At 49.1% G+C, this 23409-nt stretch overlaps 1 protein-coding gene across 12 annotated transcripts in view; it reads right to left on the bottom strand.

The window, feature by feature from the left end:
* ASAP1 (ArfGAP with SH3 domain, ankyrin repeat and PH domain 1) overlaps positions 1-23409 on the bottom strand; it is a 350901-nt gene that overhangs the window by 254989 nt on the left and 72503 nt on the right. For 8 of the 12 annotated variants that reach the window (XM_067711252.1, XM_067711247.1, XM_067711248.1 and 5 more), the window contains one exon: positions 18114-18240. The exons of 1 other annotated variant lie outside the window; for it this stretch is intronic. In XM_067711252.1, the coding sequence (XP_067567353.1) occupies positions 18114-18240 (127 nt within the window). Of the gene's footprint in view, positions 1-10887; positions 11016-18113; positions 18241-18595; positions 18682-23409 lie in introns of those variants that run through there. 3 more of the 12 variants (XM_067711257.1, XM_067711259.1, XM_067711258.1) reach the window with 3 other exon arrangements.

Raw genomic sequence — 23409 nt, 5'->3', positions numbered from 1 at the left:
TGTCTTAAGAATGAGAAGTCTGTGAAGAACTTAGCACAGTACTAGGCTCCAAAGGAGAGCTTAATAAGTTGTGGCTATTATAAAACTATAATGGCTCCTGAACGCTTCTAAAGACTGCCAAGCATGGCAATGGATGCTGAAGACATTTCCAGAACGCCACCTAGTACAATCCCAGGCTTGCATTTCTTTTTTTCTTTTTAGAGGGGGTTGTTCCGGACTGGGTTTGTGTTTTGCTTTGCTCTAACCAATAGTTAGTGTGACTGAGCGAGGCCAAAAGGTTCTGGGTGAGCTAACAGATCAAACTAAGTCACTAAGTCAAGTGACACGACACGTCATTGCAGGAAGCGAATTCGACACTGAACTCCCAACCCACAGCTCCAGAGTAAAGCACACCCACCACCCACAGCGTGCCTGGGCAGGCGCAGGGCAACAGGAGGGCCACCCCAAATGGATGTATGATCCTGGGTCACAAGGTCAAGCTCCTGCCCATTACTCACGCTTGCGAGACGAAGTCTCGGGAAGCGCCCAGTGTCCAGCGTTGGAGGAGACGTGACCAAGCCGCAGTTGCAGGATCTTGGGTAAGAGCTGCAATGCACAGCGGGTTAAGAGCAGAGACCTGGAGACTAGACAGATCTCAGCCTGAACTGTGGCTCTTTCCCTTCAGCAGTACAACGTGAGCCAGGAAACTACCCACTGCCCAGCCCCAGGCTCCTCATCCGAAAATTCAGGTATTACCTACATCACAGATCTGTTGTGAGGATCAAATGATAAAACACATGTCAAGAGCCCGGCACCCCTCTGAGTCTCTGTTTCCACAAGCTGCAACACGGACACCTGAGAATCCACATCCTAAGGTTGATGCCAAGATTAAATTATGCAACATGTGAACTGCCCAGCCCAGTACCAGACATATACCAGGGCTCAGGCGCCCAGGGTTCACTAACAGGCTCTAGGAGATTCTTGGAAACAAAAGGGGAAAGAGGAAAGCATTTGTTTATGTAACAATTTACTAACAAACAAAAGAAAAGGGGGCAGTGATAAACCAGGGATTCAAACTAAGAGACTCAGGGAACTTGGCATTTTTCCTAAGGGTTCACTGGACTGATACATGGGGGAGAGACAGGAAGCTACACTGTAAGGCGTAAGCGGATCCCCACGCTCAACACCTCAACTACCTCCCAATCGCCTCCGCAAGGCGCCTGAAAGCCCACATTCTGCTGGGTCAGGGCATCATGCACTGCAGGAGGTACACACAGCTGTGGGACAGGCAAGCCGCTGCAATGCCTCATCAGGCTTTAACACCTGTAAGGGAACAGCCTCGCTGAGACTGTCTTCCAGGAGAGTCAGCTGAAAGCAGCCTCTGGTAGGGAAGATATCAGTCCTGAGCCAGGACAATCACAATGCGGGGTAAGGAGGAGAATGTCCTGGGACCCTAAGAGGAAACAAGAAGACTTAAAGGGGCAAGAAGGATGAAGAAGGCTACGGGGGAGGATGACACCAGTCATGAAAAGACCGTGGGCCTCAGACACACAACCTCCAGCTTCCCCCACTGACTGCACACCTTGGTCAAGCCACCCTATTTCTCTGTGCTCAATCGTATCATCTGTAAAATGAAGTGAATACTGCTCACTTTCCAGATGCTCTGAGGATTCTGTAAGACGCCGCAGGTAAAGTACTCAGCATGGAACCCAGAACGTTGTACCGAGAGTCAACCCTGACTTGAAGAAGTCTACGCTAAGCTACTGATAAAATCCCATGGGAAAAATGCTCCAGAAAGCCACTGCTTGGATTCCCTGGGGAAAGAAAGGCCCGACACATTCAGAGGCAACTCAGGCTTACGGGCCTCTCTGAAACCTTCAGAGCTGGGAAAACACCAGCCCACGAAAACACTAGTGGTGGGGTTTCCAGGTTAACCCTGGAAAACCTTATGAGCCCATCATGTAACAATTCACATGACAAAGTGATGGGGCTCACCAGGCCAGACACAACTCAAGGACATCTGAAATACAACTTGGCTTCTTAAAAAAACATTATGTGCCAACTCTCAGACAGGACAAGGTGCTCTTGGCACCTTCCTCCCCTCAGGTTACTCCCAAGGCCCTGGCCCCGGTGCCCCATCAGGCCCACCCACCTTCTAGAGGAGCCCCTCGCTCCAAAACACACACCCCCGGCAGCCACTTCTCAGCCAAGTGGTAGGTTGGAAACAGTCCCACTAGCTAATTCACAACCACGTGTCAAGGATGTGGCAGTACTTGGGTCTACAAGAGATACTGATCCAAAGGAGTTTCTCAGCTGGAGAAATGGCCTGTGGAGCTAACAGGGGACGGGAAACCATCCAGGCAGCAAAGGAGAAAGGAGAGGAGCTACCCAGGCCGGGTGACACCCTGGCAAGGAGTCCAACGGACTCCATGTCTGTTTCCTACACGTCCCCCCTTTCCTTGGCGAATGCGATTTCTGTATTCCTGAAGCCACGAGGCTCAGGCCCTCATAAACTTATTTCCACGGTGAGCGGGGATTTGGGCAGGGAGGCTACAGAAGGCAAAGAAGTCACCACTAAGGACTGGAGGGCTGACAGGGTGGAGCTGCCCACTTCCCCGTGACACCGAGACGGCATGGGCTCTCGGCCCTCCATCAACTCCGCTCCGCAAACAGTGCAAGAACACCCACGCTAGCTCCTCTTCCCCTCCACACTCACAGTAACTTCTGGTGCACCAACACACGGGAGAGGGCAACAGCACACCCGAAGTCCAAGCTTCCCCTCTGGAGAAACTTAAAAGTCAAGGTCTCACTCGGTGCTGTCCCTGTGTGGGCAAAAAGCTCGTTCACAGGCTGCCCAGGGCTTGGGGGGGCAGGTAAGGTCACACGAGCCATCCTTCTGGGGGAATCTGGCTATATGACAACCATTTCAGAAATTTATGAATACACCTGGCTTTCGACCCAATAATTCCCCTCCTAGGAATCTAGCAACACTAGGGCGGATACTGACAGATGCATTCACACATTCACTGCTCTGTTTCTGCTGAGCCTGACTATGTAAAAACACAAACTCCTCAGTCAGGGGTAACTTAAGGGAAGGAGGGAAATGCCATTAACATAATAACGTGCCTTATAAAACGTTACTGAAGACTTTTTAATGATATGGGGAAAAGCTCACAACGCTTTAAACGAAGGTAAGCGGGATGTAGATGAATCTGAAAGGAAAGCCTGAAGAGACAGGAGTGGTTATCCCTAGCTGCCGGGATTATGGATAACTTTACAGTTTTCTTTTTTATGCTCTTCCTACTAGTTTTCTACAAAGGGAATACATTCCTTTTATGCTCAATATGAAAAAATTATTGGGAACAAAAGTACGTTAAGAATAGATTGCAGGACAGGAACCATCGCTGCCATTGCACTGGCAAGAGCAGTTTCAGTGCAATAATAACGATGAAAGTCGGCTGAGGTAGACTCAAGAGAATGGAAAATGAGGAATTGGAGGGAGTGAACAGAGACAACTCTTTTCAGGAGTTCTGCTATGAAAGGGAGCAGAGAGAGGAGCTATTAAAGGTACTATGGTATGTTTATATGTTCATGGGAACGATGCAGTGGAAAGGGAAGGGCTGATGATGCAAGAGAGAGGGAAGGATCACTGCAGGAGGAAGGCTCTTGAGTAGGTGAAGGAAAGGGGCTGAGATCCAGGGCTCAAGATAAAGGGACTGAGGACAGGATGAGGATGGCTCAGCCACTGTCATGGGAGAAAAAGCCATGTATATGGATTCAGACCCAGGTCAGGGGGTAGATTCAGTGGCTGGAGCATAAGGAAGTGCTCTTCTGATCGCTTCTGTCTGCTCAATGAAATGAGAACAATGCCATCCGCTGACAGTGAAAAGGGGAGAGTAATGGAGGTTCGAATAGAGAGAAGAGGTAGGAAATAGTCCTCCTGAAGAGTGGAAGAACCACATAAATAAGACAAAGAGTAGATTTTCCCTGCGGTGCTAGGACCCACCTGAGGTTCATAAATTTAAGATGTGACAGGTTGGCAAATCCGGCTGTTGTTCTCCAGCCACATTCAACTACTCGGGTGTAGTCTCAAAGTAGAGGCAAAGGTGTTTCCGGTCAGTGTTGTGGCTTTGGAAGGTGGATACAATACAAGGAGAGGGACAAGAGGGATGAGAGTGTATGGCAGGGAGACTGCACACCTGACCAGTCACGGGGTAAAAAGGGGAATGAAGCTATGAGGGGGCGAAGAGCAGTGGATGGGTCGCAGAGCAGCATCGGTGGACTGGAGGCCCTGACGTGGTCAAAGACCTGGTAGGGTCTGCAAATTAGTGGATGTGAGATGGACCAGTAGGTACTGGCGAGGCACCCAGAGAATGGGATGCTTGAAACAGAGACTTTGACAGTGGTTCAGGAACACAACATTGTAAATCAACTATACTTCAATAAAACTTTTTTTTAAAAAAAAGAGTAGATTGCAGGGTTTCCCTGGTGGCACAGTGGTTAAGAATCCACCTGCCAATGCAGGCGACATGGGTTCGAGCCCTGGCCTGGGAAGATCCCACATGCTGTGGAGCAACTAAGCCCGTGTGCTACAATTACTGAGCCTGTGCTCTAGAGCCTGCGAGCCACAACTACTGAAGCCCACACACCTAGAGCCCGTGCTCCGCAACAAGAGAAGCCACTGCAACAAGAAGCCCACGCACCGCAAGGAAGAGGAGACCCTGCTCGCTGCAACTAGAGGAAGCCTGCACGCAGCAACAAAGACCCAAGGCAGCCAAAAATAAATATAAAATAAATTTTTTTAAAAAAAGAATAGATTGTAGCCTAACACAACACTATAAAGCAACTATACCCCAATAAAAATTAAAAAAAAAAAAAAGAAGACTGTAGCACCTGTTAAATGACACCAGAGACACAAGCAACGCTATCCAGACTATGGGAAACTCTATGGGACAAACAACTCCTTTCGTCCACAAATAAATTACAAAGAAAACAAAAGAGGGGGTACCCACAGATTAAAGACATTTTACATACATGTCAAGTTGAACCTATGGATTGCATTTGGATCCTGGTTTGAACAAATTATTAAAAAAAAAAAAAAAGATAGCTGGGGAAATTTGAACACTGACTGAATATTTAATGTTATATTGAGAAAATGTTCATTTTTTGATGTGATCATTATATTTATTGTGGTTCAGCGTGGCTGTTGTTTTTCAAGTCTATATCTTTCAGAGATACACACTAAAATATGTATGGATGAAATGAAAGAATTTCTGGAATTGCTTCAAAAATCAAGGTGGGGCGGTAGGGATAAAAACAAGAGTGGCCAAAGCAGATCACTGTCGAAGCTGGTAGGTGGAAGTTCCTACTGGTTTCTCTACTTCTGCATGTGTGAAAGTCACAAACAAACCAACAAACTAAAACAGAAACATGCCCAAAGTAACTGAGCTACTAAGGAAAAAAGAGACTACAAAAGCTATTTGTGTGTGTGTGGGGGGGGGAATTCAAGAATGCAAAGCATTATAAAATAGTCCAATAATAAAATCCATGTTCTTTTTTTTAAGTCAGAAGGTATTCTTTAAGTTAAAAATCGCCTGACAAAACATCCCATAGATCCACCTCTTTCAGATGGTGAGCTTTCCACAGGGCAGTGGGGTGGGACACAACACACGAGACTGGATGGCAGAACTGTCCTGGAGCTTCAGCACGCTACTTCTTCAGTCCTGTGACCTCTGACAAGTCATTTCAACTTTCTGAGCCTCCGTTTCCTCATCTGTCAAATGAGGAAACGGCAGCTTTGCTGCCTTAAAAAGTGTCGTGGATGAAATGAGACACTACGTATTCGTAAGCAGTTGTAACAGAGTACAGAAAAGTTGGAGAGTAAACCCAGAGCACAACTGCTTACCATTTGTAAAGGAAAATCAGAGAGATGAACTCTTTTTGAAAATACCAGTTCTCTTGGTAATCCCTCTGATACCATATCACAAACTGGCTGTCCCAGACAATGCATATAAATTATCCAAATTTAAACGCCTCCCATTCAACATTAAGGAAACAAATCCAGAGGGGAAAATGCTTTCTCTTCCACTGGAATATGCAGGTCTTGTTTGTGTGTTTGTTTCCACTAAGAAAGTAAACACTAACCTGGCTCTCTTCCTTTCCCTTGCACTTTGCAGCTAAATCACAGCAAAGTCAGGCTGGTTGGATGTGGGAAGGGTTTGGCTGCAGAGCCCCACAGACCTGGGTGTGATTCCCGGCTCCATTATTTATTAGCTGGGGGATGCGAGGGTTAAAAATAACACAGACAGTTATTTCTGTACTCAGGACAGAGCTGGGACTCAAAAAGTGAGAGCTGTCACTGTTCCCGAAATTGCTAGCCCACTGAAAGACTGCAGGTTGCAGACACCAAAAATCCCAGACCAAAAATTCAGCTGGGATCCAGGTCTGCCGTGAATGTGGCAAGACCTCCAGGAAATTTAGCAATCGAGGGTTTTTTCTGCTCTATGTAATTGGTAGGCATATAACTGAAGTCCAGACAGGTAGACAGCAGCATTTGGAAAACTTTTACCAGACCTACCCTCAACAACTATAAATCAAATGCAATTTCACTCTACCCTTCACTATTTTAGTCATATTTCTGAGTGACAGTAGGTAAAAGAAAAGGGGGCGGGGGGAGAGAGTATCCCTGGCCTCAAGGTACTTACAATCTACTAAAAGTGAATACATGTATGACCATGAATAAGTATATAATTTAGTTAATTAGCCAACTGGAGGGGAAAAAATGTGATTTCCATGACCACCCAGTGGTATTTAATATCTTGTCAGGAAGTTCTTATTCAACTCTAACTGAAGTATCTCATGCTTCAGCTGAAGCCTATTTCCTGATCGTTCTACTTCATTAACATTCCATTCACAATATAAAGCATTTTTTCTTTAGGACGAGTCTGAGGTAGAAAGAGCATGGACTGGTCTGAATCCTTTCTAAGCCGAGCCTGTCATCTGTAAAATGGGCAACAGTGCCCACCCCACAGAGCTGCTGGAAGGACTGAATTAAGTGGCATGATGTGTGTAAGGCATCCAGCACAGTGCCCAGCGTAGAGAAGGTGCTTAATTGTAGTGCTGGCGGATTCAGAATTTGTTCAAACTCTTTTACTCAAAATGCAGAAGCCTTGGGACAGTGACCACGTTCTTTGACTTGGCACCATTTTATTTACTGGGAGGCGGTGCATTCACTTGCATTGCTATGAAAAATATTACTCCTATTAAAGCAGCAGCAGCTGCTAGGCCAGCAGTGAATGCTTATTTTGATTTGCACTTCGTGGAAATAAGGAGTATCTAATTTTATGTAAGTGTTATTAATGTGAATAAACATGACAAGGAAAAGGAAATGGGCTACATTTTAAAAGATGATTAATGAAACATGAAAGAAGACTCCCCACATTTGAAAACAGCAAAGACGCTCAAGTTTTATTTTGTGTGTAACTGGTCAGTGAAGTCACTTAAATGGAAAGAAAGCCGCGGGCCCTCGTTTTATTTTGTGTGTAACTGGTCAGTGAAGTCACTTAAATGGAAAGAAAGCCGCGGGCCCTCGTCAGACGTTTAAGCAGCTTCTGTTACTCGACACTGGGAGACAGCCAATCAAAGCAGCACATTTCCCCAGCAGAGCCCAGCTGCCCTGCCGAATCTTCCATCCGCCCTGGGTATCAATGGGAGATTACTTCTGAGCACCATGTCATCACCATGGTTTAAACGGCAGTGGGGTGTTTCTCCTCCACCCTCACCCTGTGTGGAATGTTGGTCTTTCTTGACCACATCAGGAAAGCTACAGTTAGGCAGCGCGGTGCCCTGACCGCAGCCCTTCAAATGTCCCAAATGAGTACAGAGCAGGGGGGTCACAGGGAGGCGAGACTTGCAGAGGGAAGGGCAGAGAAGCAGACACCCCCAGGGCCGCTGGGGCGAGGCACAGGGCTGCGGCTGGTCCTCCTGACAACCCTGCGAGGGAGGCACTGTCATCTCCATGTGGCTCTCACTCCACTGAAGGATGCTGACGGCGGGACCAGAAGACCAGATCCACGTCCCATCGCCCTTGTGATCCGGGGTAGCTTCCAAGTAGCTTCCCTACTCCCTTAGCTGTCTCTGAGGACCACCATCACGCCCAGTCCCTGCTGAAGAGGGACTCCCTCCCATCCGATAGCCCCACCAGCCCACCAAAGCTGACTGCACTAGCAGTGGTCTCCTGACCCCAGCTGGCTGACCCGACCCCCCGTCCCAGGTGTCCCAGCCAGGCACACAGACTAAGCTGGTGGGGGGCACTAGAGCCAGGGCTGCCAATCTCTACCATCTGCTCAAGAGAATATTCTCACTTCCTACCATTCTTGCTCCCCACGTTCCATAAAATACCCCCCCGGGAGCCCTTATAATAAACCCTCATTTTGCCTGAACTAGCTGTATTTTGTTTTCTTGGGGGGAGGCAGAGTCTGTTACTTCCAACAAAAGAGCCTAACACACTTGGGCTTTCTGGGTCTCAGCTTCCTCGTCCACAGAAAGCAGGAGACGGTCTCTAAGGCCTTTTCCAGCTCTGTCAAGTGTATCCCATAATAATACAGGGCACTGGGGACACGGCCGTGCTTGCCCTAGCCCCTGAGCACAATGCTACAGAAATACAAGGTATCCAGGCTCTATTAATAACAGAAAGAGCTTGGAAGAACTTATCTTTTTCTCCATCCAAATCACATCTGGCAGGGAAAGGGATGGTCTGGATGGACTCTGCTTTCTGTAATAGTTGCTACGTGCAATGCAATCATCTTTGGGGCTCTACCTCCCTGGGGCAAGAGGCTCTGATTTTGTTTTCCTAGCTTCTGGGTGGCTAAATTGGGTGCTGTCTTACCAAAGGCACACATATTCCAGTTCTTTTGGGAAAATTATACCATAGCCTTGGCGTTAAAATTCAGTTCTTACGTAAGTGACCACAAACAGCACCATGATACAGGGCTGCTCAGAAGGGGCTCTGGGTAGGAAGAACCCACTGTGAACTCCTAGATTCTGTTAAGACCAAGCGGGGTCAAGGGCCTCCAGGTCTGACCTAACTCCTGCCCCACTAACGAAAATTCATCTTACTGACACTGAAAAGAAGTTATAGGGCTTCCCTGGTGGCACAGTGGTTAGGAATCCTGCCTGCCAATACAGGGGACACGGGTTCGAGCCCTGGCCTGGGAAGATCCCACACGCCGTGGAGCAACTAAGCGCGTGCACCACAACTACTGAAGCCCACGCGCCTAGACCCTAGTGCTCCGCAACTAGAGAAGCTACTGCAATGAGAAGCCCACACACCGCAACGAAGAGTAGTCCCCACTCGCCGCAACTAGAGAAAGCCTGTGCACAGCAATGAAGACCCAATGCAGCCAAAAATTAAAAAAAATAATAATAATAATAAAAAGAAGTTATGAGGCACACAGAAATGCAAATTCAAGGGTAGATCCTTTTCTGTGAAGGCGCCTGCCTCCAAACCAAAATAGAATTCCTTGTGGTCTCAGTGCTTCAAGCTGTAATCAGTAAAGCAAACAACCAAGCTGCCACGCTCGGTCCCAGTCAGGGCCAACACATAAATGCTTCCCCCAGCACCTCCCCACAAATGACCAAAACCAAATACCTGCATTTATTATGTAACAGAGAACGCGGCTCATTACCCCAAAGCCCCAGCAAAAACCAAAAGGGGCAGCACTGCCCCAGCTTTGACGCACCAATGGAGGGGATACGGCAGAAGGAGGTCAGGGGGAAGGAAACAAAGAATCAGCAGTGACACCAGGAAGCACGGACAGCAAGGCTGTGCCGGCAGAGCCCATCAGACCGGCTTGGGTCCGAGGGGGCAGCTCTGCCCACTGCTTCCCTTACTTCACAGCAGTACCGCCAAGGGCTGAGTATAGAGTAAAACGGAGTTGACAGTCTATTTCAGATCAAGTTGGCTTTGACCGTGACCCCCGCAGTGGTCAATGTGTTTAGTGCTGCCCTAGTCCTCCCTCTAGTCCCATCTGCGCCTCCACCCTCCAGCTCCTCCCAGGCACACAGCTGGCTCTGTCACTGACCTCATCACGCATCCGTCCAAAATGACTCTACCGAGTGTCGTCCTCTCGGTCACACATTCAAGGGTCCAACCCAATTAATAATAAACAGCAACAAGAGTGACGGTAAGAACAATCATTTAGAGAGCACCAACCATGCCGGGCACGGCTCCATGCACTTCACGTACACTGACTCACTAAGAGGCAGGTACTATCCCCATGAGGGCACAAAGACACCCAAAGGTTCAGTGACTTGCCTGACACACACTAGAAGATAACAGGGCTGCAATTAACCTCGGCAAGGGAACTTTGTCTTCCTCGACCCAAATGTCGCCGCTGGTCCACAGTGGAAAGAGCTCTGCCCGGTTCCCCATCAAGGAATGCCTTTCACCTCCTTCCTCCCCGCGCCACGGGAGGAAGCCTGACTAATGAGACAGGTCAGGCCTTGGCATTCATAGGGCCACATTTTACCAGTAATGCAGTCACCTGATGAGTGCCGCACTTGCATTATCTCCTTTAATACTCAAAACAATGCCATTTATTCATCGAATGAGGAAACGGAGGCTTAGCTGCAAAGTGATCCCCATCCGGCTCCCATCACTTACTCGCGTTTAAATAATACATGTGGGAATGGCTGAGGCCAAGGTCTGCCTTTAGTCCCCAAATGACTAGGTTACATAAATGGAAACCACCTCTCTGAGGCTCCCTTGACTCCCAGACGTAAAGACAAAGGTCTGGGTAACGCCTGAACATCCAACACCACAAACGCTTCTAATGAAAGCCTCCCAGCCCCACATCAGGGACAGCTGCTGTGGCTTCGCACAGCAGGTCATGTGAGAGCAGGACTTACCAGCAGAGCGGCTGGCAAGATCAGGTTCCCAAGTTCAGGTTCATTCTCCACTCCTTCTACCTGGAAGCAAGTTCTAGGGAACGACACTGGAAAAGGCATCATCGCAAGAGCCACAGGGTCCCGCCCATCCCCCCACCCCCACCCCGCCCCGTGTACAACCAGCCTCCATAGCCCTTTGGGAGAGCAGAGTGCAAAGAGCCTGGGCTAGGAGTCAGGAGACTGGAATTCAAATCCCTGCCTAATTTCCTTGCCATCTTTAGGTCTCCGTTTCCACCTCTGAAAGCAACGTTACTAAACTCGATCTGTGCGGGTCCTTTTCCTTCATGAGCTTTCTCCCACTGGAATACAAAACTCGAAGCTGCTTCTAGCAAAACCAAAAACAAGAATGAGAGAACATTTTGCTTCCCAATGTTAGGAATCTATAACTGGCAATCCAAGTATCTGACCAGCAGGAGATAATCAGTGCTCCACCACCAAGCGGATGTATTTCAGCCAAAATCCAAGACAACTGGCATGAGAAATATGCTGACCCACACTATGAGAGGTGTCTATTAATTTTCCTGGGCTACTGCCAGTGGCTGCTGGACCCACATGGCAACTTCCGTGGGCCCCTCAGAGTCCAGGCTCCTAGGCTGGCAAGCACCAGACTACATTTTCTCCGAGGCCCCTTCAGCTCTGATGTCCAGAGTTCCCAGCACCCAGCCCAAAGGCAGGGCTGTGATGGGCAGGAAGCCCGAAGGCAGCCAGCCGGAGAACCCTGCAGCACTCCAACCCAGAGTCACGGTTCTTCAGCCAGGGCTGCAGGCAGCTCACAGGCAAAGACAGGTTAGTCAACAGTCCCAGACCAAGTATGCCAGGGTGGAGCTGGAAGCCACAGGGCCTTTTCCACTTCTGCCGAGCCCAGGGAGGACCGCTGGCAGTGCTGTCTCTGACTACGAAAGACAGAGATTTCAAGAGAGGTCCTACAAGAGGTCTCTTAAGAGAGAAAAACAACTTTCCCTTCTTCTTCTTCTCTACCCCAACCTATCTTTGTCTCTCTCTCTCTGTCTCTGGCACTAGAAATCAAGTGGAGATAAGAAAAATAATCAGTAGACATCTGCAAGACAAAAAACAAACAAACAAACAAACAAACAAAAACTAGCAGAGAGGAAGCACAAAAGAGTGAACTAGAGATGAAACAGAAAGGCTTTCAGATCCAGAGATCCTGCACTCAGAGCATTCACTACTGTGTGACCTTGGGGAACACACTTTACCTCTCTGAGCCTTGGTTTATTCATATGTAAAAGAATGATAAGAATGCTATCAGACAGGGATTTTATTAGATGGTAGAAGTGGACAATGGTTTTTAAACCCTAAAGATGTATATAAAAGGCAAACAGCATTAGCTTGGACTAGCTGGCTAACAGGTTTGAGCCTCATTTTAGAAAGAGGATGAGTTCTGGTACATAAAGGAAGTGTCCTTCTCTCCTTGCTTCTATAGGCAAATGTATCCTTCACTCACTGGCCTTTGCTGGTTATGTCCAGAGAAAACTCACCCTAAGTACCTCGGGACTGAGGGTTGAGCCACAGAGCCCAGAATTTTGCATGGGACATCGGCATCGGGGAAGACCTGTTCACCTTTTGTTGTTTTATCTTCAAGAGTTCAGGGACAAAGTAAGCACATATTCTTAACCTTAAGCAATGCAAAGGACCAACTTTGATTTTATCTAAACCCTTCCTGAGACTTGTTTTTTTTAAGACTACAACCAAGTTTAGCAGCCACTATATAAAGGAGCACTTCCTATTAAGTTTGCCAGCTTTTAAGATTTAAGAGAAGCAATGCAATTGCATTCTAGAACACTGGGAGCTGATGAACAAGGTCAGACTCCAAGCCCTGGCCATACAGGTCCTACATGTGAGATTCCCTAGAACAACACTTGAGGACTTAAAAGCATTTATCTAAGATTGATGACCTCTAGTCATCAGCATGGAAGAAGATGCCCCAAAGAACATGGATAAAAATGAAAACTTACATGGGTGGGAGGAAACACATACAGATGAAGTCTGACTGGCATGCATGGAAACACTATAGATATAGGATTAATTCCCAAATCCACTACTTACCGTTTGTGTGATGTTGGGCAAAAGACTTAACTATCATAAGATGAGGTCAATGATCATAGTAGGGTAAACGTCAGCATGAAATAATAGTGTACAGGGCTGGCACACAGTAAGAGCACTAACAGCTGGTAACTACTGTTATTCTGGAACAGGCCTTGATAAGGAACCTCCATTCCACACTTTCATTAATTTCTTCATTTAGCCAAACATTTCTATGCCTTCAGAAAGGACTGAACACCTCATCTGCCCATGCTAACACAAGCCAGCCTCTGATGCAAGACCCACACTTGACTGAAAACCCCCTTAATAAAACTTTTAGTCTGTTGAGGGCAGGGCTGTTCATCTTAGCATGCCCAGGGTCCAGCACACTTCAGGCCACGTGTATGGACAATTTGTATACTGACTGGACGAGTGATTCAGCTTGTGTCACAGGATAATGCCCTATGTTATTTTCCCCCACCTACGAGCTGCCCCTTTCTACCTTGTTAAGAGTGATGGCCCAACTGAGCTCTCTCTCCAAGACCATCAGATTCTCCATAACCTAATCCAGGTAGCACCGCCCCCCATACCTCCACTAGGCTGTACACAGCAAGCGCTCCCCCAAAATATGCTGAGTGAATGCTGTTCCTGGATGATGCCAAGTAAGTTCCCACATTTGAATCTGAAAAACCACACGCAAATCTGTGAAAGCACAGCAGAGAAAAATTAGTGCATTTAAGTATTACCTTGAAGAACTCCCTGGAACGTGAACATGAAGAAAAACCAAGCCACCTAGGAACTTAGGTACCTCTGTTTCATGAGATCAAAATGAGAAGGGACAATAAAAGTGAAGCCTCCTTGGGGCTTCCCTGGTGGCGCAGTGGTTAAGAATCCGCCTGCCAATGCAGGAGACACGGGTTCAAGCCCTGGTCCGGGAAGATCCCACATGCCGCAGAGCAGCTAAGCCCATGCGCCACAACTACTGAGCCTGCGCTCTAGAGCCCGCGAGCCACAACTAGAGAAAGCCCGTGCACAGCAACGAAGACCCAACACAGCCTAATATATACATTTATTAAAAAAAAAAAAAGTGAAGCCTCCTATGTTCCCTACAAAACCCCTGGAATATGTCTTTGTAGACATTTAGAACGTCTACTTTTTGTCTTAACTGTTTAGGATTTCATTTACTTACAAGCCATTTGAACTTGGAGACAAATCACTTCATCTCAGTTTTCTTCTCTGTAAAATGGAGGTAACAACTGTCCCTCCTTCATAAAGCCTGTATGAGGGTTAGGTGTGATCACGCGTGCCGTGTGTCTTCAGTGCGCCTGGTAAAGAGCAGCTGCTCAATAAATGGGCAGAACATGCCTCCTCCACCGTCACCCAAGGTAAAAGCGCTGGGCCAATACTAAATAACCAAGCCGACCTTCGTGTATCACACTGGACTCTCCCCATCACCAAGCACTAAGTATGGACCGATCTAAGCCTTTAGACGGAGAGTCTATCCTACTCTCTCCCCGGACAGTGGTCCTGGAATGTGCCTGCTTGCTACCTTCTTGGGAAAGCTCTGCCTTCTCCTAGTCATTTACTCATAATTTCCAAACGGTCACAAGTCAAATGGCACACATCAGTGTGCTCTGGTTGCTGAATAAGCAAAACACTGGCTTTTTGCTTGGAAAACACTCACACACCAGCATGAAACCTTAGCAGCCCATCTGCTCTTGCCTCTCAAAAGCAGCCACTCATTGTGTGCCAGCCACGCCATGACTTCCAGAGTCATGTGGGACCCTTTGCCCCCAAAGGTGAAGCCCAGAAGTAAACTCTTTTCCTTTTTTACCACATACTTCTGACCCAGCTCCTTGAGTGCACATCACAGAGAGATGAAAGTAAACGCGCCAACATCTGCAAAGCACAGAACTCTTTGCCGACAGGACGCAGCAAAAGGGAGAGTGTGGGCTAATTTGGGGTTCCAAGCTAGGAGATCGAATACAATCTTTTAGGTGAGACTTAGGTATCCAAAGAGCAAAAAATTTCATAGATAAATAGGAAGACAATTAGCAGAACTAGAAAAAGATTTAAAAAAAAATTCTAAGCTGCCCCAAATTAATTCCTGTTCCTGAGTTTCCACATCACCAAAACACTACCCAAAAGTTCTATTCCTAAGAATAACCACAAGATAACACAAACAGCGTTCTTAAAGTTTCCATATATCTCACTCATGAAGCCTAGGCCAACAAGATTTCGCGGTCTGGCCCAAAATTTTTCCTTATATTTTGAGGATAACAACCTTAAGCCCCATAATTTTTTTTTGATTAATTTATTTATTTTTTGGCTGCGTTGGGATTTCATTGCTGCGTGCGGGCTTTTCTCCGGTTGCAGCGAGCAGGGTCTACTCTTTGTTGCGGTGCGCGGGCTTCTCATTGCAGTGGCTTTTCTTGCGAAGCAACAAGCTCTAGGTGCGCAGACTTCAGTAGCTGAGGCTCAGTAGTTGTGGCTCGTGGACTTTAGAGCTCAGGCTCAGTAGTTGTGGCTCACGGGCTTAGTTGCTCCGCGGCATGTGATATCTTCCCGGACCAGGGCTCAAACCTGTGTCCCCTGCACTGGCAGGTGGATTCTTAACCACTGCTCCACCAGGGAAGTCCTAAGCCCCATAATTTTTAAGAACTGAATTGTGATCCACTCAAGACATTTATACTAATGTACCTCTTCCACATAGGTAAGCTTGGGTGGGTGGGGGGGATTAAAAATTCAACTGTGGTGATTATCAATTAAGAAACTAAAGGGCATATTTCACATTTATGCTAAAGGTAATCATTCACGAGTCCAACGTCATGGAATACAATTCAACAGTTAAAAGATGCAGACTGGAGACAATGACTTCTTGACCAGGACGGCACTTGAGTTCAGAAAAACAGTTACAAAATTATTGTGCCACTCTCTATGAAACATTCATTGAGAACATATCAACCGTACTCCAACATGACACTTCTGAACTTCCAGCCTGGTTCCAAGTCCTTCTCAAGTTCATAGGTGACCACGTTTGTATCATCACCAGGTCTGTTTTTCTATCTAACCTTGCAAAACAATATTCCTCGCCAAAAAAAAAATGTATCTGCTGTATTTGCTGTTAAATTTAGTAACCTCAAACGAAGATCAAGAGCAGCTGCATGTAACTTTAAAACGTTAACCCTATCCTCTGGTGTGGCCGCAAAACGTGGGCACATACCCCTACAAACAGCATCACCAACTATATACTTACCCTTATCACACCCCACACAAACAGAATACAGTGACACTATCTGAATGTGCAGAAAGGGAAAGTTAAAATAATTGACAGCTCTATTAGCAGGCACTGAAGAACTTCTCTAGAAGGAAAATAACCGCTCAGTCTAACCGATGTCACAGCCCTTAGAAGCATACAACTAGTACAGAAGAAGGATGAAAAATGCTCCCATATCAGCATGTTTCAATTTATCACAATCAAGTGAAGGACAGACTTGTCATAGGGTTGAATGCCTGGCAAGTCCGTTTAATCCCAGACACCAAACATCAGGCTGGTGCGACAGACAGGCAGTTGACAAAAACAAAACCAAAACAAAGAAGACAGCCATTTACCTCTGGCTTTCCAACACATCTAGTTAGATGGTATTTCTCCAGCTGAATTTCAAAATTCAGTTCAATAACCCAACATTAACTTCAGAGAGACTCCAGAAGCAACCTCAACTGGCATAAAACATTCAGACTAATATGCAACATCAGGCCAGCAAAACAGGACCCAGCACTAGCAGGAACGTCTCCCCTCCTAAAATTTAGGGCCCCTTGGCTTCTGAACACCAGTTCTGCTTATAACCTGACCCAGAGCGAGTATCAAAGCCTGCAACAAGAGCAGTTTGCCCACAGAAGCCCAAGCTTCTTAATGTTACAGAGGGGGAGCCATGGTGAGCTTAAATCAGAAAGAGCTTCCCAAACCTCAAGTAAACCAACCACACAATAATAATCTAGGCAGGGAAAACGATCTGCCTTCCTAACTTCCCCCAATGCCGTCTTTTTCAGTTGAAATAGGTTTGGCTTCTTTGGAGGGTAGTGGTGCTTTACAGCACTTACAGATGGGGCAGAGTTCCAGGACAAATGCCTATTTTTATGGAGGTTCGGAGGCTTCTGCAGCTCCTGGGCTTGTGGGTTCCTCCTTACCTACCCACTCTGCCTGATCACTAATTCACTTAAAATTTTAAAGGAAACTGCTACACCCTTGGCTCTGCCCTGGGCACCCACAACCTTTCCCCGGTGGACCCAGATAAGAGGAGCTGTTCTTTCTGCAGTCTCAGGCCTCCCTTCTTCCTGTCTAGCCAGCTCTTCCAGGCAGCATCAGCCTCGGGTCTGCATTCACAGCTTAGGAGTTCCCTGTGGGCAGATCCTGCTGGCGCAGCAGCCTCAAACCCTACCAAACCATCCAGCCAGGGGAGGAGGCTGAGGACCAGTCTGCACAGATATCTCTTTCCACCCAGGGCTTTAGGACTAGAAGGGAGGAATCCTGGGGTGGAGGCAGTCCCGGCCTGAGCCCCCTCTCACTCCTTTGGGATTTTTCCACCGGCCCTCGCCTATGCAGCGAAGCCTGCCTGGCCAAGCCGGGCCTTGGAGAGCTGCATTCACTGACCATCGCCCAGTCCCCTACTAGTGACCTTGGCCACAGGGCTTCGCCTCCCTCTGCCCTCGGTGGCCTGACACCACCTACTTCGCGGGTTACGAGAGGGTCACAAGGATGTGGAAAGCGCCTAGAAGCCTGTTTGGCACCCAGGAAGGGAGCAAGAGAGGGAGAGGACTTGCCTCTTCTTCTGCCTCGGGCTGTCCAGAGCCCGCTCAGTTCTCTCCCCACCTCCAGCTCCGGGGGAAATGGGGCGGGGGCTGCACATCCGAAGTCCCCCGATCACCTGGGAGCGCGGTGGGCGGAGGGGGTCCCGGAGGGGGTGTGGCTCCCCAGGCCCCAACATCCCCATCCTCCCCGGCTCGGAAATCGAAACAATCCAACTGCTAGGCGGCGGCCGCGAGGGGAGGCAGCGAGGCATCCCAGCGGGCGGGCCGGGGTCCCCGGCTGGGGGCCGGGCGCTGGGGGGGGCGGGGGGGATGCGCGGAGGGCACCGGCCCCGACCTACCTCCTCCAGCAGCGTCACGGTGTTCCTGCAGTTGTGCAGCCGCGTGGTGAAGCTGGACGTGGTGGGCGAGTTGTAGTCCTCGGTGGTCTCGGCGATAAACTCGGAGACGGAGATCTGGTCCGGCATCCTGCCGGGGAGGGCGAGACACAAGCGGGGGCGAGGGGTGAGTCACGGCGCAGGCTCCCGGGGCCGCGGGCCGGCCGGCGGCTCATGAACGCCCCGCGCGCAGCCCGCCACTCGCCGCCCGGCCTGGAGCGGCTCGAGATCCCGGCGGCAGCGGCGGCGGCAGGAGAAAGGGCTGGCGGCCGAAGCAGGCGGCGGCGGCGGCGCTCGGCGCGGGGCCCTTCAAACTCTGAGCGGCGCGCGAGGCAGGGGACTCTCGGGGACCCGCCTCCCTCTGCTCATGCCGGCGGGGGAGGGGACGCGGCGCTGCGCGGGGGCCCGGGCTGGGCAGGTCGGGGCGGCAGGCGCTGCCTTCTCACACGATCTGACAGGCTGCGGCGCGGACACCGACTGACTGAGCACACACTCCCGCTGGCGGGCTGGCGGGAGGCGGGCGGCGCTCCCGCTACAGTCACGGGGACAAACAAGGAAGTGCTCTGCGCACGCGCCACCGGCCCCCCCCGCCGCCGCCGCCGCGGCCCCCGCCCCGCCCCCGGCCGGCGCCCCCGCGCCGACGCCCGGGCCCCGTTCCGACGCCCGCTCCCGGGCGGGGGCCGCGCGGGGCACCGGAAGCCCGCGTCCACGGGCAGCCCCCGGAGCGGTTACTCCGGCGAGCTTGTTACGCGAGCGTTTCGCAAGAAGGAGGACCAAAAAAAGTTGTGCGCGTTCTTTTTTAGCCCCGTGTGGGTGCAGGAAGCGAGGCCCGGAGAGCCGCCTCCTGCTGCGAGAGCCGCGGGCCCGGCGACAGGGGCACGGAGCGGCCCGCGCGGCCGCAGCGAGGAGCCGGCCCGGCGCCCGGGCTTGCAGCTGCCGGCTCGCCGGCTCCGGCCCTCACTCCCTTTCAGGGCGCTCACCGCCTTTGGAAGGCTAGTTTTGTGCAGTTTGCTTAAGTCGATAAAATGCTAAGTGAAGACACATGAAGGGTTCTTTCTTTTTTATAATTTTCTAATCTTTCATTTGCATTTTTTTTTAATCTGAAGGCCAGACGAGGGTCAGGGGTGTAAAAAGGTATTTCCCGAGGTGCAAATGGTGTACAACGCCAAGCAGATGCCAAATTTCAGCAGAAAAATTACCAACAGATTGCTCATTCCTCGGCCCTGGCAGATGGCTATTTTGCTCAATCTACGTAATCCAAAGAATCCATTTAATTTCTCACCATTGATTGTGGATGAAATTGGTTTTGAAAAAAAAAGCTAGGCCCTTAGGAAGCGCCTCAGGATTGGCTCCTGTAATTGGAGCCAATGGGAGCCGCCTGGTAAACTCAGCTCCCAAATGCCCCCCCCACCCTGCCGCGCCCCCGGCAGAAGGCTGGCCCCGGGGCCTCCCCTGGGATTGAGTTCCTGCCATCTTGTACGGTTGTCTTGTTGTCTGACAACCTTCTGCAAACTACAACGGGGTGCCTCAAGGCAGGGTGGGACCTTGTGGACCTGTCTTAGCATTGGGCCTGGGGGGGATTGTCGAATGCAAACGCATCTCCTCGCTCACCGTCAATAACTATTTACTAAGGCCCTACTATGTGCCCTGGAGATTCCTCAATGACAATGAGCTGCTCTCCTGACCTTACCTTCTAGTAGGGAAACAGACAAGCAATACTTGTGTAGTATAAAGTGGAGCACATATAGAGTAACAAAGTGATGCAGGTGCTATGGTATAAGGAGCGTTCAGAGAAGGCCTCTCTGACAAGGTGACATCTTGAGCAGAAAAGAGAATGAGGGGCTGCCTCGTGCTGTTGGCTCTGCGATCTTGGCCTTCAGTTGCCTCCCAAGAAGGGGAACGATGAGGGCACCAACCCCATGAGGCTGTTAAATGATAACGGATGAGAAAGTGCTTTGTGCACAGGAAAGCCACTGTGAGAGTTCCAGCTGTTTTGTCTGCCTGTGCTGGCTGTCCTGAACCTGCACTGTGCCTTCAGAGAACTGTTCATTTCTGTTAGGAAGGCAAGCCTTTCAGCTAATGAAAGGAAGGCCTTGGTAAGGCAGCATACACCAATAAAGACTCTTCCCTGCCAAAGTGAGGTGTTGAGACATGAGTTCTGAGAGGCATTCTAAAAAATAAGTAAAGAAGCAAACAGGCACCCTCCTTCTCCTCATTCACACTTTAAAAGTTTGGTTTGGGACACACCAAGGCTGAGGTTCTGGGGAGACAGCCAAATGGCCACTGCAGGCCATTTAAGACCTGCACCCGGGGGCTTCCCTGCTGGTCCAGGGGTTAAGAATCCGCCTTCCAATGCAGGGGACACGGGTTCGATCCCTGGTCGGGGAAGGGACCACGTAGGCAACTAAGCCTGCACTCGGCAATTACTGAGCCCAGGTGCCCTGGAGCCCATGCGCCACAACTAGAGAGAAGCCTGCACACCACAGCAAAGAGCCCGCGCGCCGCAACTAAGACCCGACACAGCCAAAAATAATAAGTAAATATTTTTAAAAAAAGAAAAGACCTGCACCTGGAGGTCACTTGCTCATGTGCTGTTGTTGACAGACTGGCGTATGAGCCACCAGAAGAAAATCCTACCTCTTTTTCCATATACTAACTGGGTTATCCTGCATCTAGAAGGTTCTGTGACTGGAGCAAATATGGCCACTACTAGCTTGGGCTAATCAAGCTCTCTGAGCCTCCGTAACCGCATGCTACCCCATGCAGCAGTTGAGAGCCCAACACCCAGCACTTAGACTTCCATCCATTCCAGGAAGACCTTCCTCTAGGCTGGAAATCAATTTAGACTTTGATTTCGCATTATTTCTACTCTTCCCTCTATTCCAAGTTGTCATCGAATGCCTGTCACCTCCGCTGGGCTGGTAGCTGCTTCCATCCCATAGGTATGGCTTAGAGTAAACACTCGATAAATATGAGCCATTACGAAAAGCCTAGAGTCGGTGAATAACTGCCTCAACTCCAGGAGGCCTGGATTCCAGAGCTTTCTCTCCTAATAACTGATACTGTCGCCTTGGGCCTTGGTGCCGTCACTTGTAAAATAAAGGGGTGGGTGTGTCAAAATGACCACACAGATCCCTCCCAGCTGGAGCTGAGTCGGTGCATCCCCTCAGCTCTACAGACGGAAGGAATAAAGAGTGTTAGGACAAGCTGAGCTAACTGCGATGGTCAACAGCGGGGATTTCTTTCTTGACGGAACTCACCAGAGTCCAAACTGCTGCCACCAATCGTTGTTTCAGTTTCATTTGAAGATTATGTTATGTATCTGCTCCTCGTCCGGCCAAGAAAGCAGTATGTGAACAATGAGATATTGTGCCCGGGTAAATATATACGTCCTTAGACTGGGCTGCAATTAGAATTTCAAAGGTTCACACCGCCACCCGCCATTTCTAGAGTTCATGGGCCATAATCCTTATTTATTTATTTATTTATTTTTTTAGCAGTACGCGGGCCTCTCACTGTTGTGGCCTCTCCTGTTACGGAGCACAGGCTCTGGACACGCAGGCTCAGCGGCCACGGCTCACGGGCCCAGCAGCTCCGCGGCATGTGGGATCTTCCCGGACCGGGGCACGAACCCGTGTCCCCTGCATTGGCAGGCGGACTCTCAACCACTGCGCCACCAGGGAAGCCCGGCCATAATCCTTTTTAAATTTGAAACCATGCCCCGAAAACCATTCCTGGCTATCTTTTGCGAACAGAATCTGATGCGGGCAAAACTTAAATGCTGGATTCCTTTGTGCAGAGCTGCTCAGAAATAGACAGGATCCCTTCCGGAGCCAGGAAAAATACACACACATACTCGTACACACGTGTACGTGTACTTGTGCGCACCCGGCTCTGGCTAAAGCACTCTTCCTCTTTGTTGTCATCATCATCTCCATCAGACACCCTTCGGCACCCTTGGACTCATCATGCCTGTTTACTCTGAGCACTGCTGACCAAGGTGAGAATGGTCCTTACAGAATACTTTTCTTCTCCTTGAAAAGCAGCGGTAAGAATAGTGATGGTTTATTTCCCTGGTCAGCAATGGCACTACTGACCCCACAGTCATCAGGGATTGTCTGAGTTAGGTTCCCAGTTGCAGGCTCCACTCATCCATCTGCCTAAGGACCAAGGAGGTGCCTTTACAAGACAGCTGACAATGCACCGGGGGGTGGCAGAGTGGGGAGGGGGTGTGAAGTGCTCTCTGGGCACAAGAAACCAAGAGGAGCTACTGGTGCTCTGATCCACGCTGCTAGGCAGCGGCCCAAGCTGATGGGATGGAATTACAGCATTCCTCCAAGGCTCCCAGTGCCTTCATGGGACAGGGACAACAGGTGGTGTGGGAAGAGAATACGCTTTGTGTTAACTGGGACCTGGGTTTGAATCTCTACTCTGTCACTTATTAGCCTTGTTTTCTCATCTGCAAAATTAGTGTAATAATAAAACTACTACACTACAGGTTGTGTTAACGTGAAATAAAGTGAGAAGATATGGATAAAGCAGTTTGAATAATCAGCCAATGTTAGTTCCCTTTGAACTCCCTTTTTATGTGAAGTATGACTACAAATACATCTTTTTTCATTCCAAGACTCAGATATCTCCCTAAATTTGTCACCTGGAGGAGGAAAGGAGAGGGCCAAGGGGAGACTGCACAGTAATTCCCAAAGTCTGGGATCTCAGATTTGGGAACCGTCTTTAGAGACCTTGCTTATTCTTGTAAGTATCCCTTGTGAGGTCAGATCCATGAGTGATGGATTTTGGAAGTAAATAAACAGTATCTAGAATCAAATAGGATGAATACTAATCAGGATCAGAACTGAATGGAGGCCATAAAATTAAAGCCTTATTTTCATGGAACACAGTTCCTGTAAAGAAGGATATTCTGATCAAGGCAACTTCTAGAGGACAGAACAGGGCATTTGTTTCATAATAGCATGAGTTATAGGCTGATTCTCAAGAGGAAGACTTGGCCTCACATCTCTACCAGATAGCAGCTATTAGACTTCGTTAAAGTAATTCATGTCTCTGAGTCTCGGTTTTCACATCTGCAAAATGGGGGCAATGTTAGTAACTATCTCTTAGTGCTCTCAGGAGTCTATGAGCTAAAGCCCATAAAGTGCTTAACAGGGTCTGAGACATCATAAGTGGACAATACTTTTCAGGTATTACGGGAATATTGAAAGCCTTATCTAGAGATCAAAATTCTGATATTCCTCACCCC

This window comes from Pseudorca crassidens, chromosome 17 (genome assembly GCF_039906515.1).
Source record: "Pseudorca crassidens isolate mPseCra1 chromosome 17, mPseCra1.hap1, whole genome shotgun sequence".
In the NCBI taxonomy this organism is placed as follows: Eukaryota; Metazoa; Chordata; class Mammalia; order Artiodactyla; family Delphinidae; genus Pseudorca; species Pseudorca crassidens.
The sequence above is the reverse complement of the archived record's forward strand: the minus strand, read 5'-3'. Positions and strand labels throughout refer to the sequence as shown.